Source organism: Microcebus murinus, chromosome 1 (genome assembly GCF_040939455.1).
Source record: "Microcebus murinus isolate Inina chromosome 1, M.murinus_Inina_mat1.0, whole genome shotgun sequence".
Lineage (NCBI taxonomy): Eukaryota > Metazoa > Chordata > Mammalia > Primates > Cheirogaleidae > Microcebus > Microcebus murinus.
Window position 1 is genome coordinate 57,015,398 of NC_134104.1, and position 27,567 is coordinate 57,042,964.

The 27,567-nt window shown below is 35.6% G+C and overlaps 1 protein-coding gene and 1 pseudogene across 1 annotated transcript in view; one reads left to right on the forward strand and one right to left on the reverse strand.

The window, feature by feature from the left end:
• Positions 1 to 27,567, forward strand: part of ATP6V1A (ATPase H+ transporting V1 subunit A) — a 53,797-nt gene that overhangs the window by 19,386 nt on the left and 6,844 nt on the right. Inside the window, exons 2-13 of the mRNA XM_012787537.3 lie at positions 355 to 449; positions 2,337 to 2,465; positions 4,433 to 4,647; positions 4,907 to 5,044; positions 6,222 to 6,373; positions 10,913 to 11,075; positions 11,616 to 11,724; positions 17,048 to 17,170; positions 17,266 to 17,380; positions 17,952 to 18,015; positions 19,331 to 19,534; positions 24,401 to 24,495. Coding sequence (XP_012642991.2) covers positions 365 to 449; positions 2,337 to 2,465; positions 4,433 to 4,647; positions 4,907 to 5,044; positions 6,222 to 6,373; positions 10,913 to 11,075; positions 11,616 to 11,724; positions 17,048 to 17,170; positions 17,266 to 17,380; positions 17,952 to 18,015; positions 19,331 to 19,534; positions 24,401 to 24,495 — 1,592 coding nt within the window. The 5' untranslated portion in view covers positions 355 to 364. The remainder of the gene's footprint in view (positions 1 to 354; positions 450 to 2,336; positions 2,466 to 4,432; positions 4,648 to 4,906; positions 5,045 to 6,221; positions 6,374 to 10,912; positions 11,076 to 11,615; positions 11,725 to 17,047; positions 17,171 to 17,265; positions 17,381 to 17,951; positions 18,016 to 19,330; positions 19,535 to 24,400; positions 24,496 to 27,567) is intronic.
• LOC105883926 (mothers against decapentaplegic homolog 4 pseudogene) lies at positions 25,858 to 27,565 on the reverse strand (annotated as a pseudogene).

Below are 27,567 nucleotides of genomic sequence, written 5' to 3' on the forward strand. Positions count from 1 at the left end.
AATGATTAAGAGGAAGAGTAGTTGGAGAGAAAGTCAGAGATAATTGGGGAGGGAGGTATTGTAGTTTATGCAAATTCTACATGAGTCATTAGAAAGACTTCACGTTTTTTATTATACTCTTTGGTCTTTCCTATGAAATACCTTGGGAATTGACTGAATATAGAGATATAATTCAGTTATATAATCATAGAGCATCCAGGAATGAGGTACTTTAATTAAATTTAAGAATTTTATTATACTTTACTTTGAAGAGATATAATAACTAAGAATACACCAAAGATAAGAGTTGACTACCAATATTGGTTCTTTTGCTTTAGAGTTTGTAATCTTAACTTAATTTTTTTTAAATTATAGGTAAATTAACATGATGGATTTTTCCAAGCTACCCAAAATACTTGATGAAGATAAAGAAAGCACATTTGGTTATGTGCATGGAGTCTCAGGACCTGGTAAGTAATTCATAATAATCTCAAGTGTAAGGATTCCCAAGGTGGGCATGGTGGTACATGCCTATAGTTTCAGCAACTTGGGAGTCTGAGGCAAGCTTGAGCCCAGGAATTCAAGGCTGTGTTATGCTATAATCACACCTATGACTAGCCACTGTGGACAACGTCATCTCTAAAACAAAGGAAAAAAAAAAAAAGAATAAGGATTCCTAACTGTGATTAAAGATTAAAGTCTTTTCAAAGTATTTAGGTAGAAATACATGGGTTTCTGTTTACCTACATAAATTCCATTTGCCCTTAAAAGATCTTAACAGTGGCTGTAAGACTAGAGTCATATTTGTATCATAAGGGCTCATCTAGCATTGATTATCTAAATCAAATAATTGATTTAGATTGATTATATCTAAATCAATATAATTGATAATTATTGAGGTGCTGCTTTGTAATTTCCTGTTTATGTTATGTAAATGTATAGCCAGTGTTCAGAATTTCATCTATACATCTTAATTTTTTTGTTAAAGTTGAGGTAAAAGATATCTATGAAGTTTATAGCTTAACATGTAATACTTTGCATATAATAGGCATTCAGTAAATATCTATTCATTTGCTTTGAACTTTAATAATTGTCTTCAGAGCATTTCTCAGTGATATAAACTATTACCCTTTACATTTATAAATCTTTATGAATGGTTATTTCAGGTATCACATAACTAGCTACCTGTGGAAAAGAAGTTTTATAACCTGATACTGATAATGGAAAGCAGTTTTAAACTTTATGTCCAATCTGCCAAAACTTGAAGTACTGCTTTTTAAATAATAAATCTCATTCAAGTTTTCATTTTATTATTGAACATTCCCCTTGCAATATGTGATTCATAGTTTCCCTAAGTAAAACCTGCTCATTGATTTATTATCCTTAGTGCCATAGAAATGCATTTTTTTTACATCTTTTTATAAACATGCTATAGTTTTGTTTTTTTTTTTTTTTGTTTTTTTTTTTTGAGATAGAATCTTTTTCTGTCACCGGGCTAGAGTACTGTGTCATCAGCCTAGCTTACAGCAACCACACAGTAGCTCCCAGCTACTCGAGAGGCTATGGCAGGAGGATCACTTGAGCCCAGGAGTTTCAGTTTGAAGTTGCTATGAGCCAGGCTGACACTAGGCACTCTACTCAGGGCAACAGAGTAAGACTCTGTATCAAACAAAAAAGGTCAAATTCTTATTCAGAACTTATAAGAAATAGAGGTTCTTAATCAGGACTTTACCCAGTGGTGGTAACTGATTATAAACATCCTATGTTCTATGAAAAAAAATTTGTAGACGCATATGTGAGTTTTTGTAGGTAGAACTACCATTAGTTCCTCAAAAGGGTCCATGTCCCAGAAGAGTTTTAAGAACCACTGGTATAAATTATTGGAAAGTAAAGGTATTACCTTAGGTATTATTTCTCAAGGGAAATGGTGACAGAATAGCAAGCTAATAATTGTGTGGCTTTCTATCATACCACTAGCTAAAGCTTTTATTCCAATTTTTAAAGTTTTTTTTATTGTTCCAAAAACCTTTATACTATGTATTTGTTATAGCAACCCCCGAACAGTGCTATGAGGTAAGAGTTTGCCATATAGAATAAACATTTGAAAAATAGTTTTCATGTATACTATATAAGTAAGCTTTAGCCTAACAAATTTATTTTGTTTACCTCTTTTTATCATATACTAAAAATACATCTTTATGTGAAACTAGAAATATGTTCCATAGTAGGTTTTTTATGTTTCTTGTGGATATATGAGAGAGGCATATTATTGGGTTTATTGGCTATTTTAACTATCTGTAACTATTCGCAGAGCACTCGAGTCTTAAGTTATCAAAACAGTCTTTTTTTCTCTTCAGTGGTTACAGCCTGTGACATGGCAGGTGCAGCCATGTATGAGCTGGTGAGAGTGGGCCACAGTGAGTTGGTTGGAGAGATTATTCGATTGGAAGGTGATATGGCCACTATTCAGGTGTATGAAGAAACATGTATCCTTTTTTGGTTCAGTTTCCTGCCACTTGCTATATGTCAGAATTTAAGGATTTAAGCCAAAAGTAGAAGCAGTAACAACCAGTGCTTTTATGAGCAATGCTTTTACGAGCATTTTAATGCTGGTGTTGTGAAGAGACCTGATTTATAGAGCAGTATACGAAAGAAAGGGAAAAAGGTACTAGGAATTAGTACTCTTATTTTAAGAAGTTAGTATTTTCAGAACTTTCATTGCTCTTACTGTTTAAGTAATTCACAAACTTCAGGGGGAACCAATTGGAATTTTTCTTCAAAGGGCCACATATTGTAGAAGAAAGCATAAGCTGAATAACACTGTTGATTTGTTGTGTGGTTAAAATTCTCCAATGGTTTTGGTTTAAAATAGTAAATCCATAAATAAATCAAGTCACCACTCTTTATTTTTATTCTGATTAATAACACTGAATGACATGTTACATTATAGCTTTAGCACTAGGAAATCTTTCCTATTGAGTTATTATAATTTTGCTTTTAAACATAGTATTTATTTTCAATTTTCTATGAAAAATAAAGAAGTAAAGGATTAAGCCTTATGAATAGGAAACACTTTTTCGAGGGCTTGTGTATAAAATATCTTTTACTTGGATTGATTCTCAAGATTGGCATTGATTCTTTGGGTATTTAATCAAGATTTATTGTGTAACCTTCCAGGTTCTTAATTTACATATATGAACAAATACAAATATGTATTTTTCCCATAAGATAGAATATTATATGCATTGTTCTGCATCTCTACACTTAGAAATATATGTATTATAGAAGATGGATAGATATGTTATAAATATAGTAAATGTTAATGGTATAATCTAGATAGTAGAAATGAGGAATTCATTGTAAAATTGTTTCAACTTTATTGTAGCTTTGAAAATTTTCATAATCAAATATTAGAAATGAAAATCCAATTTATCAATCCCTTAATGATAGAAATTTTTGTTGTTTCTAGCCTTTTGATGTTATAAACAGTGCTACAGTGTAACTACAATATGAATTCATAGAAGTTGGATTCCTAGGTCAAGGCTACCCATTTTTAATTTTAATAGATATTGCTAAATTACTCTCATTAAAAGTTTTACTGATTTTACTCTTATACACATATAAGAACAAAATGGATTCAGTATGGTTTTATTCTTTTCCTTTTGAAAATAAATTACTTAATTCTTAAGATTTTAAGTTTTTGTCCAGGTACTAATATTATTTTTAGAGGACTGATATTCCTTAGTAGTAGATTTGAAACAATATATTAATGGGAGCAGTTTGCTTCTGTTTTTAACCCTGAGGTTCCCAAACTGTGTGCAGAGGCACTCTGAGCAGCTGCAGCAAACTCATATGGTATCCAGCATATTTTAAATTTTTGAGGTTAACACAGGAATATTAGATATCTTGTCAAATACCATGTAAACTAGTAGCTTGAGATAATAAACAGTTTTATTAGTTTGCTGGACTATATTTTTGTCAACAATGTCATATCTTTGCAAAGCTAAGGTTTTGGCAGTTGCCAAGCTAAAAAGCAAGTAGCATATGAAAATCAGTAGGGGAGAGGTTTCCAGTCTGATTGCAAGGTTGGAAAATTGCACAGTGCCCAACAGGCACAGTGCCCAACAGGCACATGCATCCCATTCATAAGAATTATGGTTATTTAGGACTAAAATTAATCTTTTTTTTTTTCAAATTACTACTCAGTTGTTAGGACTTATATATGTCTTAAGTTGTTTGGACATAAGTATTTAATAAATGGAATTGTTAGATATATCTTTTGTCCTGGGACACTGAAAAAATTACTGAAACACTAAGGATACTGTGAACAGGGAAAGTTTGGAAACCTCAGTTTTAGCGTTTTGAATGTCATTTCCCTATTAAACTGTGGTATTTCCTTTTAATAGTATCTTTAAATTTTCACAGTGAGTTTTCCTGAGCTATTGTTTTTTAGCTGGTGTGTCTGTTGGAGATCCTGTACTTCGCACTGGTAAACCCCTCTCAGTGGAGCTTGGTCCTGGCATTATGGGAGCCATTTTTGATGGTATTCAAAGACCTTTGTCAGATATCAGCAGTCAGACCCAAAGCATCTACATCCCCAGAGGAGTAAATGTGTCTGCTCTTAGCAGAGATATCAAATGGGATTTTACACCTTGCAAAAACCTACGGGTATGTCTGTGTAACCAAGAATTTCTGAAATTGGTGAAAGAATGTGAAATTAATGTTTAGTGAACTATTTTGTATTCTTAGTCCAAATAAAAATATACTACAGAAGCATAGTTTAAATTTTTCCTTAAGTCTACTAGTAGGATTATAGAACTAATATATTTTGTTGATAAATAAGACAGATAATTTAAATTTTAACAGTAGAAGTAAGTCTACTTGATGTTTATTTGGACGTTAAACAGCAAATACTTTTGTTCTCTAGGTTGGTAGTCATATCACTGGTGGAGATATTTATGGAATTGTCAATGAGAATTCCCTCATCAAACACAAAATCATGTTGCCCCCGAGAAATAGAGGAACTGTAACTTACATTGCTCCACCTGGGAATTATGATACCTCTGTAAGTATCTTTTAAATTTTATCCTGCAGAGAGGCCCTATTTATATATGATAGTTGCCCAGTTTTACTGCCCTAAATAGTTAAAGAATTGATATTTAATATATAGATTTTGAGTAACTCCCATAATGTTCTTAAGGTTTTTTTGTTTTTAATTTGGACTTGGGAATACGAAGAGTGGAATATATTGTTTCCTTTTCTACCTTCATAAGTGATGCTACATTTCTTTAAAGCCCTGATTCTTTAATAATTATATAACGGATCATGTGAATTCTTACTTTGGGTAAAATATTTAAAACTTAATCCTTTAATGTATTTATAGTCACATAATATCAAACAGTAGACCCATAATAGTCATTATGGGTATGAAGATCACTTTATTGAGATCATTGTAGCATATAACTTTCTCCCAATAAAATGTGATGAGAGAAAACAATTTTTTAATCATTTCACAAGAATAATGCTGTACTCTATAACAAATAGGAGAACAAGAGTTGAGTTAAGATTGGGATTCTAGGCATTCAGCTAGACTCATTCACTAGCTTAGAGACTCACTCACCCCAAATGGAGGAACCACCGTAAAGCAGACAATTCAAATTCATGTATCAACAATATTATAGATTTCTATTGGGCCATAGACTTTGGTGTTTGTAAATACTTGAAACTATCTCAGTGTTCACAATTGTTAGTGTATTACTCATTACCTTTTTTTGTTTTATAAATATTTAACTTAAATACTTAAAAATATTCAACTTTATTAAACATTTTAGGGTTCTTAACAGGTGTTTTTCATTAAAGAAGTATAAGATCATTATAAGTAAACAAAACAGAGAATGAAAGGTAAATTTTGAAAGTTTTCACTTCTCCCTTCTCCAAGTCTCAGAAACATCTTTACATATCTTTTAAGACTTCTCCCTATGCATTTACATATAATTTATTTAGCTATTCCTTTAATGGTTTCTAAAAACTTAGACTTTTTTTAATCATTAAAAAAGTAATAAATGCACCTGGTTAAAAAAATAATTAGGACTGTATACAAGGATTTATAATGAAAAGTGTAGATCTCCTTTCTCACATGTACCACCTTCCTACCCCCAAGAGGAATCTGAGGTTACTTTGATTTTGGAGAAAGAACCATTCACAAATTTGACTGTACTTAAAATTTTACTGCATTTTTGTAGGATGTTGTCTTGGAACTGGAATTTGAAGGTGTAAAGGAGAAGTTCAGTATGGTCCAAGTATGGCCTGTACGTCAAGTTCGGCCTGTCACCGAGAAGCTGCCGGCCAATCATCCTCTGTTGACTGGCCAGAGAGTCCTTGATGCTCTTTTCCCGTAAGTTTGAGATGTGTCTCACAGTTTTCCTTTAGAGTTATTATATGTGCTTATCTTTTCATTATCTTTGTAAATACAGGTTCTATGTGTTTAATGCTATAACAAATTTTATCTAGAGTAATAATGGTAAATTAGTTAAATGTATTTAGTCAAACCATTGAAGATTTGTTTTTTTCACAGTTGTAAACAGAAAACATCTCTAAAACTTTCTGAAAAAATAAAATTTTCAGAAGAAAATCTGTACCAATACAACTGTCTTAAGTTATCCTAGAATAAGTAGATTAGTGTCACTATAAATTGATGACTTCTAAAATCAACTTGGGGCCGGGCGCTGTGGCTCACGCCTGTAATCCTAGCTCTTGGGAGGCCGAGGCGGGCGGATTGCTCAAGGTCAGGAGTTCAAAACCAGCCTGAGCGAGACCCCGTCTCTACTATAAAAAATAGAAAGAAATTAATTGGCCAACTGATATATATATAAAAAAATTAGCCGGGCATGGTGGCGCATGCCTGTAGTCCCAGCTACCCGGGAGGCTGAGGCAGAAGGATCACTGGAGCCCAGGAGTTTGAGGTTGCTGTGAGCTAGGCTGACACCACGGCACTCACTCTAGCCCGGGCAACAAAGTGAGACTCTGTCTCAAAAAAAAAAAGGTAAAATCAACTTGGTTCTCTATGCTGCACAGCAAACCTTAATTTGTAGTCTGTTCTTTTCCATTTTCTGCAACTGCTTAAAAACCTCCTTAAGCCGGGCGCGGTGGCTCACGCCTGTAATCCTAGCACTCTGGGAGGCTGAGGCGGGTGGATTGCTCGAGGTCAGGAGTTCGAAACCAGCCTGAGCAAGAGCAAGACCCCGTCTCTACTATAAATAGAAAGAAATTAATTGGCCAACTAATATATATATAAAATTAGCTGGGCATGGTGGTGCATGCCTGTAGTCCCAGCTACTCGGGAGGCTGAGGCAGAAGGATTGCTTGCGCCCAGGAGTTTGAGGTTGCTGTGAGCTAGGCTGACGCCATGGCACTCACTCTAGCCTGGTCAACAAGCGAGACTCTGTCTCAAAAAAAAAAAAAAACCTTCTCCTTTTTCTTTAAATCTCAGGCTTCACCATATCCTGATTTATTTTCAACAAATGACTTCATCATTTAATTCACAGAAAAAACTAAAGTGGTGAGGTGGGAACTCTCAACCTCTGACCACCAAACCCATACATATCCCACTCTTAATGTAATCTCTTACCCTTCAGATTTGTTCTCTGAGTTCTATTACTCTTTCATTAAGATCTCCATCTTGGCCAGGTGCGGTGGCTCATACCTGTAATCCTAGAACTCTGGGAGGCTGAGGTGGGCGGATCGCTCAAGGTCAGGAGTTCAAAACCAAGAGAGCAAAACCCTGTCTCTACTAAAAATAGAAAGAAATTAATTGGCCAACTAAAAATACATATGGAAAACATTAGCCGGGCATGGTGGCACATGCCTGTACTTCCAGCTACTTGGGAGGCTGAGACAGGAGGATCGCTTGTGCCCAGGAGTTTGAGGTTGCTGTGAGTTAGGCTGATGCCATAGCACTGTAACCGGGCAAAAGAGTGAGATGCTGTCTCAAAAAAAAAAAAAAAAAAAAATCTCCATTTTTGATGCTTCTTTCTTTAGTATTCAGCACCTCCTATGTCCATATTCTTCCCTATTCAGCTTAAACTCCATATTCTATCATTCTTATGAATATTTGCCAATATAACAAATTTTCTCGTTCTTTAGTGTTCTGTTACACTACCTGACAAAATTCCAACTATGAATCAATCCAGTGATCTCCTTTTCCCATGTCTGCACACAGGCTGCTGCGAAAATCAAATAATCGGTGCAAAGTGGTAGATAACCTCATGATGGTACAGCATTCCTGCATTTTCCTAATTATCATTTTCTCTTATTCTCAGTAGTTATTTCAAACTGTTCCACTTGCCTCAGATCTTCAACTCTACCCTTCTTTCCTCTTCTTCATCAACAAATGATCATGCTGGATCCTTCACAGAGAAATTAGAGGCCATGAGATTTAGAGCTCTTTCAGTTTCCTGCCACCATACTCACTTAGCATACATTCCCTTCTTCTTTTCTTCTTTCTAGAGCTTATCTCCCCTCATGTCTCTTCATGGATCTCCTTCTATTAATATCTTCTCTCTGTCTCCCATCTAATGGGGGGGGGAGCCTACCTTCTACCGTTTTTACCTTTCCACTTACCACTACTTTTCTCTTTTATCTTCACAGCCAAACCTCTTGAAAGAATAAATTCTTTGTCTTCCCTTCTCCCATTCTTAATTCATTATACTCTGCCCTTGGCTTTAACACACCCTTAACTACTCTCACTAATTTTTTCAGTGACTCCCATAGTGATCAACTCAAGAAATGATTTAGTATTTTTTTAATCCCTATAGCTTTGAAGTTGCTTTCTAATTCTTCCTTTAAACACCCTCTTTCTTTGTTCTTTTTGTTAGCTTCTGTCTACAAATTGGCACCTCCACTGCAGGAAGCTTTGTTGCAGGCTGTTTCTCCCTTAGGATTGTTCCCTCTTCTAAGACCTCTTCTCTGTTCATCTCTATCTTATACTCTCTGTGGATGACTTCATCACTCTCCTGACTTAAATATTTATCTATATATGACTTGTACATCTGTATCTTCATCCCAGATTTTCCCTGAACTCCAGACTCCTATCTACTTCTGATGTCCTACAAGTGCCTCAAAGTCAGCATGTTCAAAACTAAAATCATCATTTTAATCACCACTCTCTTCCTTGAAACTTGCTCATTTTTCTTGGTTGCCCCTCTCCACAATCATCATTATCATCTATCCAGTGGATACTTAATCTAAAGTCTGTGACTTCTCTCAAGGATTGTTCTTACCCTCCCACATCTAATTGTTCAAGTGCTTTTATTCTATTATCTAAATATCTTTTACTTACATATTTATTCCCTATTCCAGATCCTAATTAAGACTCTTCCCGTAATTCCTATAATAATCACATTTAACCAGACTTCTTATCTTTAGTCTTGCTTTCTTTCTAAGTGGTCCATACTACATAGTGGTCCATCTAAAACATATATCTGATCCTGTACTGTTTTGTTTGAAACTGTTAAGGTGCCATTCATTGATCTTGAAACAGGTACACAACTTTAAACTCCTTACAAGCCTCATATGATCTGGCCATTGTTTACTTTCCAGTATTGTGTTAGCTATAATACTTAACTGCCCAACTACTTCGCTATACATCATCTTCTAGGCATACTGAAAGACCTTTAATTCCTCAAGCAGTGGCCTCTTATCATTGGCCTTTGGGCATGCTGTTCCATCTGCTTGGAATGTTATTGCACTTCATCTGGCTAATTTCTATTTTCTTTCAGGTTTTATCTACTTTCAGGAAGAATTTCCTAACCCTACTCCAAGCCAGTATCAGGCTTTGCACTCCTTCGTTTGTACTCCACAGTACCCTGGATGTTCTCTGTGATAGAACTTTTCACACAGGGTTGCTAAATTTTTAAGCTTCCAGTCCCACCCTATCCCAGGTTAAAAGGAATTTGACAGAGGTATATAGCATCATAGGAGAAATGTGACACACCTTCTTAGTCTGTCAAATAAACTGAAGGGTTTGGAGAAGAAAAAATTTTAATGCATATTAGTTTTGTTTTGAAAAAAATCTGTTGCTGTTATTAAAGATGCAATGTTTCTGTGAATTTTTATGATAAAAATATTACAAAGAAATTTTCCTTAGTGTTACATTCCATTTCTCCTGCCTAGATTCTCCCCCACCATACACACTCAATGTGTACACACACACGGACACACACAAAGCAACATCTGCATTCCTCTTCCCCAAAGGGTATTTCACTCTCCACTGCCATTTTTTAGGGAAAGTTTAAAAGTGCCTGCTAAGTGGTACTATAATTACCACTTGACTCTCTAGTTTACACCACTGGAATTTGAGATTCATGAGTACAGAAACATTGCTATCTTATTTACTGTTTCTTGTCTCTCCAGCTACTCCAAATGCAGTTTTCAGTACTTAAGAGGTACTTAGTAAGTAGTTATTGAATGGATAAAGAGGGGATTGACTTAGCACCTTAAACAAAAGCCTCTTTGATCATTAAACTTCATAGAAGGATGAATTTCTTAGGTCTTATTTTTGCCTCTGGAGCCAACTTTTAAAAGTTATTTATATTTTTCTTTTAACTGTAATTTCTATATTCTTTTCATGAATTTACATGTTAAGAATGTCATTAGTACTATTTTATTTGCCTTATTCACATATCCCTCTTCAACTTATAGAATGTACTTTCACTTTTCAGCTGTTGAAGGTGATAGTGATAATTAAGGATAATAAAACATACACTATTATAGGTACAAACTGGGGGAGCAATTATTATACCTATTTTTTTATATGTACAAACAAAAATATTTCAGAGTGCTTTCTTTCTTTAATTTGTATTTTTGTGTTACTTAGTTACTTTATTTATTATAATAATATGAATAAAGTAATCCACACTTTGTTTTCTTTGTCTAGGTGTGTACAGGGAGGAACTACTGCTATCCCTGGGGCTTTTGGCTGTGGAAAGACAGTAATATCGCAGTCTCTATCCAAGTATTCCAACAGTGATGTAATCATCTATGTAGGATGTGGTGAAAGAGGAAATGAAATGTCTGAAGTTCTCCGGGACTTCCCAGAGGTCTGTATATATAAAGCTTCAAATAATATTCTAGAGAAAATACCACTGATCAATGTTCATTGGCAGTTAATAAAGCCTTCTGTTGGGTCTGGAACAATGCTCTCCTTTGTTGGGGATCTTTTAAGGAATTTAAAAATTATACTTGTGATTAAATTTGTATATTCAAGGATGGGAATTTGAATTATTCAAACACTAGAAAGTTTCTCTTTGTGGTTTGTTGGTTTTCACTTATGGGAGAAATAAAATAGACAAAACATTTATAGATGTGAACTTTATATAGGCTTTATGATCTACTAGGTGACCATGGTAATATTTCTTTTTTCATAAAATAATGTATTTCATTTATGAAATAGATATAAGTCTGTCTTCTTCACAGCACTGTGGAGCAGGGAAAAGAGGTTAGACTGATGGGGAATATTACTTTGGGAGCACTAATTATAAGAGGGATTAAATATGGACAAGTTGTAAAAAAAAGGGGGAGTGGGACTAAAATGTTACCTTTTGAAAGTGGAGGATCACTAATAGATTTTTTACCTCTAGCTCACAATGGAAGTTGATGGTAAGGTAGAGTCGATTATGAAGAGGACAGCTTTGGTAGCCAATACCTCTAATATGCCTGTTGCTGCTAGAGAAGCCTCTATTTATACTGGTGAGTATGTGAATTGGAATAAAAGCAGTTAACATCTGTTCTTAAGTTTAAAGCTACCTCCAAACTTATTCTTTTCCAAAGAACTTTTTTCTTTCATTCTAAAATACCTCTGAACATGCAATCACATTCCTAGCTTTAAAAGTAATTTTACTTATTATATTTTAAGAATAAGGGAGGGCTGGGCGAGGTGGCTCATGCCTGTAATCCTAGCACTCTGGGAGGCCGAGGTGGGCGGATTGCTCGAAGTCAGGAGTTCAAAACCAGCCTGAGCAAGAGCAAGACCCTGTCTCTACTATAAATAGAAAGAAATTAATTGGCCAGTTAATATATATAGAAAAAATTAGCCAGGCATGGTGGCTCATGCCTGTAGTCCCAGCTACTAGGCAGGCTGAGGCAGCAGGATTACTTGAGCCCAAGAGTTTGAGGTTGCCGTGAGCTAGGCTGACGCCATGGCACTCACTCTAGCCTGGGCAACAAAGCGAGACTCTGTCTCAAAAAAAATAAAAAAAATAAAAATTAAGAACAAAGGAGTATAAGACATTTATAGAGCTGCTCCAATCTTTTTAATGACTGTAAAATGATGTACTACTTCTTCTACCCTTTTTTTTATTACATGTTTTACCATGGATCTATCTTTAAATATACCTGTACCTCTATAACTTGTAATATCAGCTTTGAATTATTAAACTTTTACTAAGGATATAAGGTAAAATTTGTGTGTTTATATATTACCTTCCATCTTGCTATTACTTCCATCTCAGCTTTTAGTACTTCTATTTCTACATTTTCAGGATTTTTATAAAATTTACATTCTATTGTGTATAACCATAAATCCAATATATGAATTAACTTTAGACCCACAGTAAAATGGACTTAATGCTCACTGACAGTCCCTTGACTATAGTTTCTCCATTCATTTCTTGATTGGCTAAAATTTCACTTTTGGAAGTTGCTTCAAGAAAGAGTCATGGACACTGTATTCCCTGAATTCTTTTTTCTTCATAAATTTGATTTTTTTCTGTTGCCTTTGAAATTTTAACAGTAGTTTGGCTGAGTATAAAATTCTTGGATCAGGCCAAGGCAGGAGGATCCCTTTAAGCCCAGGAGTTTGAGATTGCTGTGAACTAGACTGTTGCCACGGCACTCCAGCCCAGGCAACATAGCAAGACTCTGTCTCAATAAAAAAAAAAAAAAAGAAAAGAAAACCTAAAATTCTTGGATCAATATTTCTTTCTTTGAGAACTCAATCTAGAAAGATCTGAGGCTGACTGCTGTTTTTCCTTTAATGATGATTTTTCGTTTTTCCCCAAAAGAATCTCTCTTTAAATTTGAAGTCTCATAACTTTATTAGGATATATCCTACTATTAATAGTTTTGATAAATTTTTCCTGAGACATAGTATACCCTTTTAATCTATGAATGTATCTTTTATTTTGGAAAAATTTTGAGAATTTTATCTGAAATTTTTTCTTTTCCGTTATGGCTGTCTTCTTCAGATATACCCACTAGACATGTTAGATGTCTGTTATCTATTTTCCGTATATATCATTTCCTCTCTAATCCTTTTTATTTAGCCTTTTGTGTGTTTGTTCATAGGATAAGTGATGTTTATTCTTTGTGTTGCTTTTAATGAAAGCTTCATTTCTATGTTTATTTTTTCTTCTAGTTTTTTATTTAGTTCTTGGCTCATGCATGAAACATGTCTTCTTATCTTTTTATATATTCCCTGAGATTTTATTTTGTGGTAGGATGCAGTTCTGAGGTTTTTGTTTTTTTACTAATTATGGTCACAGTTTCCGCTGTCACTTGGCAGGTTTTTTGACCATCATTATATTCTTCTTCTGTCCTTTTTTTTCCTTATTTTATCTTTGTTTAGATATCTTGTACTGATATTTACTATTATATTATCACTACTCGCCTTTATAGGAGATAGGAGGGGATGGCTATGACTGGGGTTCAGATTAGCAGGGATTCTTCATTGTGACCTGTGCAGTTTGCTATGGCATAGAGCTATGTAAGGAAGTTATTTTCCTCTTTACTTCTCTCCTGCCAATAGAAATCAGCAGCCGTAAGGACATTCACAGTGAATTCCTTCTCTTCTACCCTGCCTCACCTACTTTTCACTTAGTGAAAATAGGGAGTAATGCATGTGTTTCGTTTATCCCCATCTCCCTCCTTATCCTTGATGCCAAACTGAGTCCAGAGAACTCCTGCCATTAGCTATGTTGCTTCTTGCAGTTTTCTAAAAAAAGGATTCTTAGTTTTTGCTCCTCAGGGTGTACCTCCTCATTTGTAGAAGCTTCATCTGAGATGTACAGCCTTAGATGGAGTCTTGGTGTTTTCCTGCACCCTTGTTTGGCATTCACCTCATTTAGGTGGCTTTTTTCATTATTTTGTTATGGGCCTAAACATGTCTTCTAGTTTTTAATGATTGGGTTTGTATTTCTATATTTCTTGTTCTACTTGTGTGGTGGTAACTTTTATGAAGAGGAAAAAATGACATATTAATCTGCCATTTTAAGACAGGAAATCTACCTCATTTTTTCAAATGGCTGCACAGTATCCCTTTGTATGGATATATCAGCTATTTAACCAGCATCCTTTTGGTGAACATTTGGATTATTTATAATTTTTTGCTATCACATGCAGTGTAGCACTAGAACACCCTTATGTGTGGGTTTTTTTTACATTGTTCTTGTATGTTTTGTGGACATGTTTCTTTGCACATTTTTGTAGGGTAATTTCTTGGAAGTAAAGTTTCTGAAAATATAATTGTTAATGTAGATTTTAAATTCTGATAGCCCTTCAAAGGGCTAACAGTGGACAAGAGTTTCTGTTTTCCTACATCTTCAATCTTAGTTTTTTCAACACATTCTTATGGTAATTATCAAGCATATAGAAAAGTTGAAAGAATATTACAGTGAATACCCATGTACCTACCCAGCACTCAGATTCAACAACTTAATTATTCTTGGGTTTTTTTGTTTTGTTTTGTTTTTTTGAGACAAAGACTCACTCTGTTGCCCAGGCTAGAGTGCCATGGCGCTCAAACTCCTGGGCTCAAACAATCCTACTGCCTCCACCTCCCTAGTAGCTGGGACTACAGGCATGCACCACCATGCCGGGCTAATTTTATATATATATATATATTTTTTTTTTTTTAGTTGTCCAGCTAATTTATTTCTATTTTTTTAGTAGAGACGGGGTCTCGCTCCTGCTCAGGCTGGTCTTGAACTCCTGAGCTCAAATGATCTACCCACCTTGGCCTCCCAAAGTGCTAGAATTATAGGCGTGAGTCATCACACCCAGCCAGTATTCTTGCTTTATTAGATGCCTATTCAATCTGTATTTCTTAACAATGAGCTAGCATCTTTCCTGTGTATGTTAACCATTTAAAAACTGTTTTCTGTCCATTTTCCTTGTAGATGGTAGTTGTTTTTGATACTGATTTGTAAAGCCCATTGATTAATAAATAAATGAGTCCTTTATCTGTAATGAGTTGCAAATATGTCCCATTCTGTTATTTGATTTTATCTGTGGTATTTTTTTCTTATAGGCACTGGTATCTTTAGATTTATGAGAGAGTTCTTATTTACTCATGTATATCTATCTTTTCTACCAAGTCTCTAATACATACACCCACACATATACATACATATACACAGGTACAAATGTATTTTGTTTATCTCCATCTCCATGCTTCTCCAAATGCCAAACTTGGTTCAAGAAACTCCTACCACTAGCCATGTAGTTAGCTATTTGCAGTATTCTAAATAAAAGATTCGTACATATACACAAATATAAGTATTGGTTATGTTTTATCACAGACTTAAAATACAGGCATGCTTGTATGAGAGAGGGTCTGTTCTTATCATCAGATTAAAATATATGATAATTTTGTATTTTTTAAAAATTTTATTTTACTTATATAAGCCTGTGCTTTTTTACTGGTAAAATAAAGGAGTCAGGACAATAGATCTTGGGACTTTTATTATGTAATGTAGTAACAACTATACATTCCTAATATCTTAGAGTTGCATAGTACTTTGTACATTTTGGAGGGTATTTATTTATATTTCACTTCATCTGATATATATTATGCAAGTATATATGGCAGGAGTTATTCCATTTGAACAGATTAGGAAACTACACTGGGAAATCAAGTTATTTTGCTAAGGTTAATGACAGAACAGGAACCCAAGACTTCTTTCTGTATATTAGTTTCTTTTTGTTTGTTTGTTTGTTTGTTTGTTTTGTTTTTGCGACAGTGTCTCACTTTATTGCCCAGGCTAGAGTGCTGTGTTGTCAGCCTAGCTCATAGCAACCTCAAACTCCTGGGCTCAAGCAATCCTTCTACCTCAGCCTCCGTAGTAGCTGGGACTACAGGCATGCACCACCATGCCTGGCTAATTTTTTCTATATATTTTTAATTGGCCAATTAATTTCTTTCTATTTTTAGTAGAGACAGGGGTCTCGCTCTTGCTCAGGCTGGTTTTGAACTCCTGACCTTGAGTGATCCTCCCGCCTTGGCTTCCCAGAGTGCTAGGATTACAGGCATGAGCCACCATGCCCGGCCTTATATTAGTTTCTTATATGTGATTTACTGTGTGTGAATTAACAGTACAGGACCTGATCTGCATAGCAGAATGATCTGGATAATTGAAATATTATTCATGTTAATAACATTTGTTTACTATTGAAAAATAATCAAACAAGCTAATTAGTTGAGGGGTATTTATGTATGCATGGGTGTGTGTGTATATGATATATAGACAGAAACTATATTTGAAAATTAATTTCACAATTATTTCAATAAAAAGAAAAAATGTCTTTTCCTGCTTTCTAAAATGTGTATTATTAGGGTTGCCTAGGCTATGGCATCACATAATTCCAGACATATATTTTTGTTCAGTATCGTAGATGTTTATTTCAGGTATTCAGGGGGCTCTTTGCACTGTCATTCTGGGCTGGCATCCAGACTGAAAAGAGTTCTTTCATTTTTAATACATGGCTTTAAGGACTCCTAGGAGTTCTCTCCATTTCAATAGGCCAGAAGGAAGTAAGAGTATGTGACTTGCCAGGCCATAAAACACATTATTTTGACTCATTCCATTAACCAGGGGTTAGTTACATGGCCGTATCTAAATGCATGGGATGCTAGGAAATACAGTTTAACTATATGCCCAGAAGCAGAGAAAGAACAGATTTACAGGAACAGCTAGCAGTCTACCTTGTGTACTTATTGATTTGAAATTTTCTTAAGGATGAAAAAGTCAGGATTTTATATTCTAGCATATAACTTCTAATATTCTTCCCAATTTAGGAATTACGCTGTCAGAATATTTCCGTGACATGGGCTATCATGTCAGTATGATGGCTGACTCTACCTCTAGATGGGCTGAGGCCCTTAGAGAAATCTCTGGTCGTTTAGCTGAAATGCCTGCAGGTAAGTCTTTGTATTGCTTATCGTGTAAGTAAGACTGATAGGATTTGGGGGGCTGGCTTAGAACCTCTCTTTTTAAATTTCTTTTCCTTTTTCAGATAGTGGATATCCTGCATATCTTGGTGCCCGTCTGGCCTCTTTTTATGAGCGAGCAGGCAGGGTGAAATGTCTTGGAAATCCTGAAAGAGAAGGAAGTGTCAGCATAGTAGGAGCGTAAGCACACAAACTGTTTACTTTTCAAAAGGGAAAAAGCCATTTATTTTAAAGAGAGAATATTTAGCCTCCTTTGGGAACAGTGGTTCTTAATAGGGGTTGTACTCCAGTGTCACCTAAGGAACTCTTTGAACATACACATGTTTAGGTCATCTCTCTATGTTCTGGTTCAGTAGGTTTGACTTCAGTGATTTGTTATATTCAAGTCACAATATCTTAGGAATAATTTAGAAAGTTATAGACATATTAAGGTGAGGTTACATCATGATAAAAACAGTAAAGTTGCCTGATCACTGCATAGAGCCATACTTTGTTCTTAGAGCTTTTCCCACCTTCCTGCTTTATCTATTTGATTAGAATAATGAAACTGATTATAATAAAATATCTGTCTCATTTCTCATACCAGAAGGTGTTCAATAGTTGTTATTCTTATTTGCAACTTAAATACTGGCATTTGTTTAAAATTGTATTTCTAAAGGTCATTTCTAAAGTTATTTACACTTAAATTGACTTTCAAGAAATTGACTTATATATTTCTAATGATTGCATTTTTTTTTTTTTTTTAATTTAGAGTTTCTCCACCTGGTGGTGATTTTTCTGATCCAGTTACATCTGCTACTCTTGGTATTGTTCAGGTATGTCTTTCCCTAGGGTAGTCAACTTCTGAACCTTCTCCCTCTGCCTCCCTCCTCGTGCTAATGTTATCTAATGTAATTGTTGTGAAGCATTTAGTTTAGTCTCTGAAGACTAGGCAATGGTAAAGTCTGTTTCAGGAACATTCTTAACAATGAGAGCCTTTAATACTCTGTTTTTTTCTTAGCTCTTTACCTGGGATTTTTTAATAAACAATATGTAAGTGGGAAATACATCTAGGTAGCAAAGTTTTATTAGTTAGAGTAATACTGCCCTTCAAGTTAGAGTAACCCTAGTTATAGAAACAAATATAACAAATATAAGTGTAATGGCAAAACTCAGAAGTTTATTTCTCCTCACAATACAGTCCAGGGCTCCTTCCATCTTTTGGCTCTACCATCACATAGCCTGGTAATCATCTGCATCTGGCTGGCACAACTGGAAACTATAGGCTCAAAAATGACTCAGTCACTCCACTCATTCTATTAGCCATACCAGATGACAGCAAGGATGGAAAAGTGGAGTTTCAACCCATGTGGTGGCTTCCCAGTTACAAGGCGTGAATTTTAGTGGCTACGTATCCAGATTGGCCATTAAAAGAAGCCTAAATAAAAGATGTATACAAATCAGAGTTACAGTTAAAAAAAAAAGAAGGTTGATATATTTATATGAATATGTACATTATTTGTATGAGAAAAACAGAATATTTACCTATGTTTCTGTCATAATCAGGTAAAAAGAAATGGCAGAGGCTAAATTTACAACTCTCAAGGTCTTTAACATTTGCTAAAATTTTGAGTTTTAAATTGTGGGGAAAGAGAGAGCAAAGTTAGGAATGCATAAAATATCTGTAAATGTTTGGCTTCAGAAAAATCATTGTCAGATCTTATTGGATTGGCCCTTAGTGGTGGAAAACTGAATTTAATTTAGAGGTTTTTAATCCAAGTGAGGTGTCTATTCCATCTAAATAAACCTCTTCAGGTTCATCTGTTTATATTGATTGTACATTAATAATCTCCTAAAGGGTCAGTTGTTACTTTTGCTATCAGATTTGACATACTATTAAGGAAATTCAAATAAATTTTGAATTTGATTTGTAGTTATTACCCACCCTAAAAATGCAAAGACTACATTTTTAATTGACATTTCCTGAAAGTTTTATTCTATTTCAATTACACTTGGTATGTGCTGAAAGGATATATAATTTGACCAATAAATTGTAGGGTTACATATATAGGAAAAAGAAATATATTTCATTTTTTTAAATTTTTGTTTTTTAAGAAAAATTACTGGTTTTGTTTTGTGTTTTTTAATCAGGTGTTCTGGGGCTTAGATAAGAAACTAGCTCAACGTAAGCATTTCCCCTCTGTCAATTGGCTCATAAGCTACAGCAAGTACATGCGTGCCTTGGATGAGTACTATGACAAACACTTCACAGAGTTTGTTCCTCTGAGGACCAAAGCAAAGGAGATTCTGCAGGAAGAAGAAGACCTGGCGGAAATTGTACAGCTTGTGGGAAAGGTGAGTTGTTGAATCTCATGGAGGATAGATCTGTGGGTTAAACTGAATGAAATGTTATAAAGATAGATAGAACCTTGGATATGCAGATTCTTGCCTAGCAAAATAAATATTTATTAAATATTTTTACCACTAATTGAAATAATTTTCTTTTATAGCTCTTAGCATGGTCCTGGGTATATTGTAGGTAAGAAATACTTAATTTACTTTTATTTCTTGAACTGGAATATAACCATTACCAACCAAATTAGAGATAGTAGAGATAGGATTTGTGAACATACATTTTTAGGAGCACTGGGGCTAGGTATCAGAAGGACTGGATTCTAGTTCCTTCAGTATTAACTATGTGACCTTAAACAAGTGACTTACATTCTTGTGTCTGTGTTTTGATGTTTCAAAGGAAGATGTTATAGTTAAATTTAGGCAAAGTAAATCCAGAATCAAATGACTTCTCAGATAGTATGCAATGCTAGTTTGGTTCTTTTTATTATATCTTATAAAGTCACCTCCCAATTTTTCCAACAAAGGGTAATATTATTAGATAGCTAACATGTCTAGCATGTATTAAATAGTTGTTATTTATAGAAGAGTACTGTAGTCCTATAAGAGGAGAAGCAGAAGACCTGTAAAAGGAGATAAAGATAGTACAAGAAAACAAAATTAAAGCCTCATTTTGTTTATGAATATAGGTATAAAATATTAAGTATTAGCTTATTAGAACTAATAGGGTATTAAAAATAATAAAATAATACATCATGAGCAAGTAAAGTTTTCCTCAAGAATGCAAATGTGATTAGACACAGAAAATCTATTATTGTAATTTAACCATGTAACTAATATAATGGAAAAAGGATATCTTAATGTGGAAAAAATATTTGATGTTCATTATTTAACTATGATTTTTAGAAACCTCTTAGCAAACAAGGACTGGACGGTAACTTCCTTAATTTGTTAAAAGTAATATACTGAAACATGGGGAAAACATTTTACTTAATGGAAAAATTTCAGATACATTTCGTTTGAAAATTAGGATTAAGACAAGAGTGCCTACTGTCACTGTTTTTTGTTCAGTTGAGTATCAAAGGTCCTGACCAATGTATGTAAGAAAAGAAAAGTTGTAAAGAAAAGAGATAAAAATATCATTATTTGTAGATAATGTGCTTGTATAACTAGAAATATAACAGAATTAACAGAGAAACAGAAAACAGTAAGTTTGGTGAGGCGTTCTGATTCAAGATAAACACAAATCTGGAGAATTTCTCTACACTAGCAATACCAATTTGCAAATAAAACTAAAATAAGGTGTTCACAATAGCAATAAAAACTAGAATGTAGAGTCCAGGTGCAGTAGCTCACACCTGTAATTCTAGCACTTTGAGAGACTGAGGCTGGAGGATTGCTTGAGCTTAGGAATTTGAGACCAGCCTGAGCAAGTGAGAGACCATGTCTCTACAAAAAATAGAAAAATTAGCTAGGCTTGGTGGTATGCACCTGTAGTCCCAGCTACTTGGGAGGCTGAGATAGGAGGATCGCTTGAGCCCAGGAGATGGAGGTTACAGTGATTATATATGATGATATGCCACTACACTCTAGCCTGGGTGATAAAGTGAGACCCTGTCTCCAAAAAAAAAGAACAAACCCTGAAGTGTAAGAAGTAACTATAAATATATATTTCTTTTATTTCTTCTGTGGGATACCCTTTTGTACCAATAAATGAAACAGAAGATGATCTGAAAACAGAGACGGTGTATGCTCTGGGATGGGATGACTTACTAAAAAGATGCCATTTCTTTAAATTGTAAATTCAATGTAATGCCAGTTAGGTCTCTAGTTGAATCTTCTGAGCATATCAGTAATCATTCTAAAATTCATCTAATGTTACAGAGATTCACAGTCTTAAGAAAGAATATTAAAGAGGGAACTCTTCTTCTATTGAATAAGGAGAAATATAAAACCATAATAACAAAAACACTGTGTGGTTTTAGTGAAGTAACAAACAAATAGAACAGTGAAATAGAACAGGGATAGACTCACAACCATGTGGACCATTGATAATGCAAAAATGATACCACAAATCAAATAACAGGAGGATGGATTGTTTTAAAATTGGATTGCTGGGCTGGGCGTGGTGGCTCACGCCTATAATCCTAGCACTCTAGGAGGCCGAGGCGGGCGGATTGCTCGAGGTCAGGAGTTCAAAACCAGCCTGAGCAAGAGTGAGACCCCATCTCTACTATAAATAGAAAAAAATTAATTGGCCAACTAATATATATAGAAAAAATTAGCTGGGCATTAGGTGGCGCATGCCTGTAGTCCCAGCTACTTGGGAGGCTGAGGCAGAAGAATCACTTGAGCCCAGGTGTTTGAGGTTGCTGTGAGCTAGGCTGACGCCACGGCACTCACTCTAGCCTGGGCAACAAAGCGAGACTCTGTCTCAAAAAAAAAAAAAAAAATTGGATTGCTGCCTAATTCCGCATTCAAAGGTAGACTCCAGATAGATTAGTAATTTAATCTGTCTGTGAGAGATAAGACTTTCAGGGTAATAGAAAACAAACATTAAGAAAATATCTTTGTGATCTAGGGTTGGAAAAGGACTTCTTAGACTCCCATAAGTATAAGCACGTTTAACAACCAAAAAAAGGTTAAAAGTAAGGATTTTTGTTCAGTAAGGGCCTATCATGGATAAAGGTAACAGACCAATGACATTGGGAGAGGAAGTTTGCAACATCTAACACTGATGGGCTAATATCTCAAATGTGCAAAGATCTCCTGTAAGTTAACAAGAAGCCTAGAACCCCAATAGAAATGTGGCCAAAGGAAAGAACAGACAGGTTATAGAAGAGGAAACCCAGAAGACTAACAGCCCTGTAGAAAAATGCTCAGACAACAATGAGATATCACATTACATTGGTTAGAATGGCAAAAATTAGAAAGCTGTGTCTTGCCAGGCATTGTGGGGTTAGAGGAACTGGTGTACTTTGTGGACGTAACATCTGGTGCTGCCATTGTAGAGAGCAGTCTGATAGGATTTGCTTGCATACTCTGGGACCTAGCAGTTCTGCTTCTAGATATTTATCTCCAAAAAAATTCTCAAACAGGTCCTTAAGTAGACACTTGTGGTGGTAGGGAATTAGAGAAAATCTTAGATGGAAGATAAAATAGGGAGGATGCACACCACAGAGAATGAATTCTACCAGACCTGAAAGCAGGAGACTACCTGACACACAGCAACATGGATGGATCTTAAAACCAAAGTACCAATGACACAAGTAAGAATGCTTTATATAATAAAAATCACTGGCACAAAATAAAACGCATTTTACATGAATTTAAACAAATAAAAGGAGACACATAAAATGCATTTTAATGTTTATCTGTGCTTGAATAGAGGACTAGGGATAAAAAGGATTTAAAAAGAAAAAAACAGGTAAGTACATACTTCATAATTCTAAACCACCATGTAATGTTAAAAAATTTAACTTTTTAGGGGTTTTATAGATTTCTGTGAAACAAACATAAGAATGAGAATTAAAATAATTAAGATGGCAAGCCAGGATGTGAAGAAGTATTTCAAGAAAAGATCATCAGTCTGCATACTCATATTCATAGCAGTACTATTCATAATAGTCAAGAAGTAGAAATAACTCAAATGTCAATCTCAGGATGAATGGATAAACAATGTGGTATATACATACAATGGAATGTTATTCAGTCTTAAAAAGCAAGGAGGCTAGGCGAGGTGGCTCATGCCTGTAATCCTACTACTCTGGGAAGCTAAGGCAGGAGGATTGTTTGAGCCCAGGACCATCCTGAGCAACATAGCAAGACCTCATCTCTACAAAAAATATATACCATGTATGGTGATATATGCCTGTAGTCCTGGCTACTTGGGAGGCTAAGGCAGGAGGATGCTTGAGCCCATGAGTTTGAGGTTGCAGTCAACTGTGATGACACTACTATACTCTAGCCCTAGCAACAGAGTAAGCCTTGTCTCAAAAAATAAGGAAATCTTGTCACATGCTTCACCATGGATAAACCTTGAGGACATTATGCTAAGTGAAATAAGCCAGTCACAAAAAAGACAAATATTGTGGGATTTCACTTATATGTGGTATCTAAAATAGTCCAATTCATAGAAAGTAGAATGGCGGTTACCAGGGGCTGAGGGAAGAGGAGAAAGGGGAGAGTTAGTTGGTTTTTGTGTTTCTTTGTTTGTCTGTTTTTTGTTTTGGGGGAGTTAATGTTTAATGGATATAGAATTTCAGACTTGCAAGATGGAAAAGTTCTGGAGATCTGATTCACAGCAATGTAAATATAGTTAGCATTACTGAACTGTATACGTAAAAATGGTTAAGAGAGTAAATTTTATGTTATGTGCTTTTTACCACAATAAAAAAAAAAGAACAATCAAAAAAGCTGTTACTCTGGGAGGCCGAGGTGGGCGGATTGCTCGAGGTCAGGAGTTCGAAACCAGACTGAGCAAGAGCAAGACCCCTGTCTCTACTATAAATAGAAATAAGTTAATTGGCCAACTAATATATAGAAAAAATTAGCTGGGCATGGTGGTGCATGCCTGTAGTCCCAGCTACTCTGGAGGCTGAGGCAGCAGGATTGCTTGAGCCCAGGAGTTTGAGGTTGCTTTGAGCTAGGCCGTCGCCACGGCACTCACTCTAGCTTGGGCAACGAAGCAAGACTTTGTCTCAAAAAAAAAAAAAGCTGTTATAAGGTGAATTTATTAGTGATAGGTGATTGTGTATTATACAGTTTCTGCTTGCCACCATTGACTGCCACCATTGATCCCACATTATATAAGTCAATTTCAAAAAAAAATATATATATATATATTATATGTATCTTTTTCTCTTCTAGGCTTCTTTAGCAGAAACAGATAAAATTACCCTGGAGGTAGCAAAACTTATCAAAGATGACTTCCTACAACAAAATGGATATACTCCTTATGACAGGTAAACAATACTGATTTTTTTTTTCATGTTGAGATTCAGTTTTATTTGTGCTACTAACTAAGTAAAAAGCATACATATTATGTCTGTGGTACAGTCAATACATCTGCAACTTTTCTACTGAAATTCTCTATACAAAGTCACTGCCAATTGATATGATCATTGATGGCAAAGGGCTTAGAATAACCACAAGGTATAAAAAAGTTTGCAGTCTTGCCCCAAGATACAAAAACTGAATTTTAAACAATGTCCATAACATACATGATTTAAACAGTATACGAAAAAAAGTCACATATCAAATCAAGTACAAAAATATCCAAACTACCTATTATGAACTGTAATGTTTCCATTATTCTGCACAGTATTTAACATAGAATTTAGCAGTTTCCAAAATACTCATTATTTAGTTTAAGCACTGCCACCTTTGCAGAACAGTGAGATATTAGGTAGAGTGACACTGCTTTTAGTGTTTTTAAAAATACAAAACCTTTCCCTATGAATTAATGAAGGAAAAAGAAATTCCTCTTCTAGGCTTCTTAGTAATCAACCTTGTGCCCAGAAATATAGAAGAATACATCTACTGTTTAACAGGGCAGACGTATACTTCTTGATAAATAAGTCATCCATTAGGGGATAACAAATGTAATTTAAATGACATTTCTTTGGTAATTCTAAGAAATTCTCAATATACACACAGATTAATGTTTTTTGCCTTGGCAAAAATAAAACTGAAGTTGTAAGACAATTTGAATTGAAATCGTCTTCACTAGTTTAACTTGCAAAAAATATTTTGGATGAAAGGTTATATAATACATTGCTATCTTATTTTTTAAACACAAATTTGCTCTTGGTAAAATTAATTCACCCACATGGCACAATGTTTTTGGAGTAAAGTGTATGTTCAACAATACTAACTTGCACACAAAATAACATAGGTGAATTAACTTTGAGAACTTCTCTGCCTTTAAAATCAGTTATATTGGATTTATTCTGTAGAATAACACCTATCAATGTTCTGCATATAAAAGGCTCTAAGACAGTTTAAAGAGCTAAACTTTCCAGCACAGGAATGATTCCTTCATACATAACTGGTGAAGATTTAATAAGAATGTGTTTTTCCTAATCTTCAAGCTCTGAGCCATGCCTGAAAAGTTCTAAATAAGGGGAAAAAATTGTTTTAATCCAGTTTCTGTCTGCTAGGAGCAAGGCAGCAAACACATATTCCAACCCTTTATGAAAAGATAAAGCAGAACAAAAGTGAAATGTATCTTCAGATTATAAACAGGATTGTATTTTATAGTCCACCATCCTGCTAATGTTAAGGGCCCCAGCAGTAAAAAGAAATTCCTCAGTCTAGAGGCTGTGGGTCTGCAATTGGCATGGTGTGAAGTACTTCATCTAGGAGCTGGAGGGCCCGGTGTAAGTGAATTTCAATCCAGCAAGGGGTCTCCTTGATGCTCTGTCTTGAGTAATCCGGTCCCTAGCCTTTCACAAAACTCATCCTGAGTATGCATAAGCGACGAAGGTCATCAACACCAATTCCCGCAGCAGCTGATAGACTGATAGCTGGAGCTATTCTACCTACTGATCCTGGACCAGGGATGTTTCCTGCCACGGCTGCTGCCTGGGCGGCGGCTGCAGCTTGTGCAGTGGCCGCCTGCTGCTGCATCTGTCGATGACACTGACGCAAATCAAGACCTTTATATATGCACTGGGGTAGATCTTATGAACAGCATCTCCAGGTGCACGCCCAGCTTCTCTGTCTAAGTAGTAACTCTGTACAAAGACCATGTGGTCACTGAGGCACCTGACCCAAACGTCACCTTCACCTTTACATTCCAACTGCACACCTTTGCCTATGTGCAACCTTGCTCTCTCAATGGCTTCTGTCCTGTGGACATTGGAGAGTTGACCCAAGCAAAAGCGATCTCCTCCTGAAGGGTCCACATACCCATCAACAGTAACGATAGGGCAGCTTGAAGAAACCTTAAATGTCTCTCCTACCTGAACATCCATTTCAAAGTAAGCAATGGAACACCAATACTCAGGAGCAGGATGATTGGAAATGGGAGGCTGGAATGCAAGTTCATTGTGAACTGGCCAGTAATGTCCGGGATGGGGCAGCATAGGCGGGTGGTGCTGAAGATGGCCGTTTTGGTGGTGAGGCAAATTAGGTGTGTATGGTGCAGTCCTACTTCCAGTCCAGGTGGTAGTGCTGTTATGATGGTAAGTAGCTGGCTGACCAGTAAATCCATTCTGCTGCTGTCCTGGCTGAGGCCCTGATGCTATCTGCAACAGTCCTTCACTATGGCTGCCTGCTAGTATACTAGCAGGCTGACTTGTGGAAGCCACAGGAATGTTGGGAAAGTTGGCGTTGCTGGTAGCATTAGACTCAGATGGGGCTAACAGAGGTGGGGTGCTGTATGTCTCTGTCGATGCACGATTACTTGGTGGATGCTGGATGGTTTGAATTGAATGTCCTTCAGTGGATAACGATGGCTGTCCCTCAAAGTCATGAACATATTCATCCTTTACCAACATACTTGGTGGAGCATTATTCTGCACTGTTAATCCTGAGAGATCAATTCCAGGTGATACAACTCGTTCATAGTGATATGGATTCACACAGACACTATCACACAGACACTATCACACAGACACTATCACAAGGCATACTGACAGTATTTAACATGTTTTAGTTCATTTTTATGAAGATTAGGCCACCTCCAGAGATGAGCATAAATCACATGAGGAAATCCTTTCCGACCAGCAACCTGAAGCCTTCTATCCAACGTTCTCTGTATGGTAACACATTTACTAGGATGAGCTCCATTTGTAGTTATAGCTGTTATTAAGGAATCCAATTCATCTTTTTTCTCCTTCCGCTTCTTTACCAAACTTTCAATTGCTCTTTTTGCAAATGTTTCACTCTCTCCACCTTGTCTATGGCACATCAAACTATGCACAATGCTCAGACAGGCACCATTACTTGTTGGTGTGTTCGTAATAGACATATTGTCCATTTGTTCAAGTTTTTTCTTTTAAATCAAATATATCTCCAATTTCTGGAGCAAC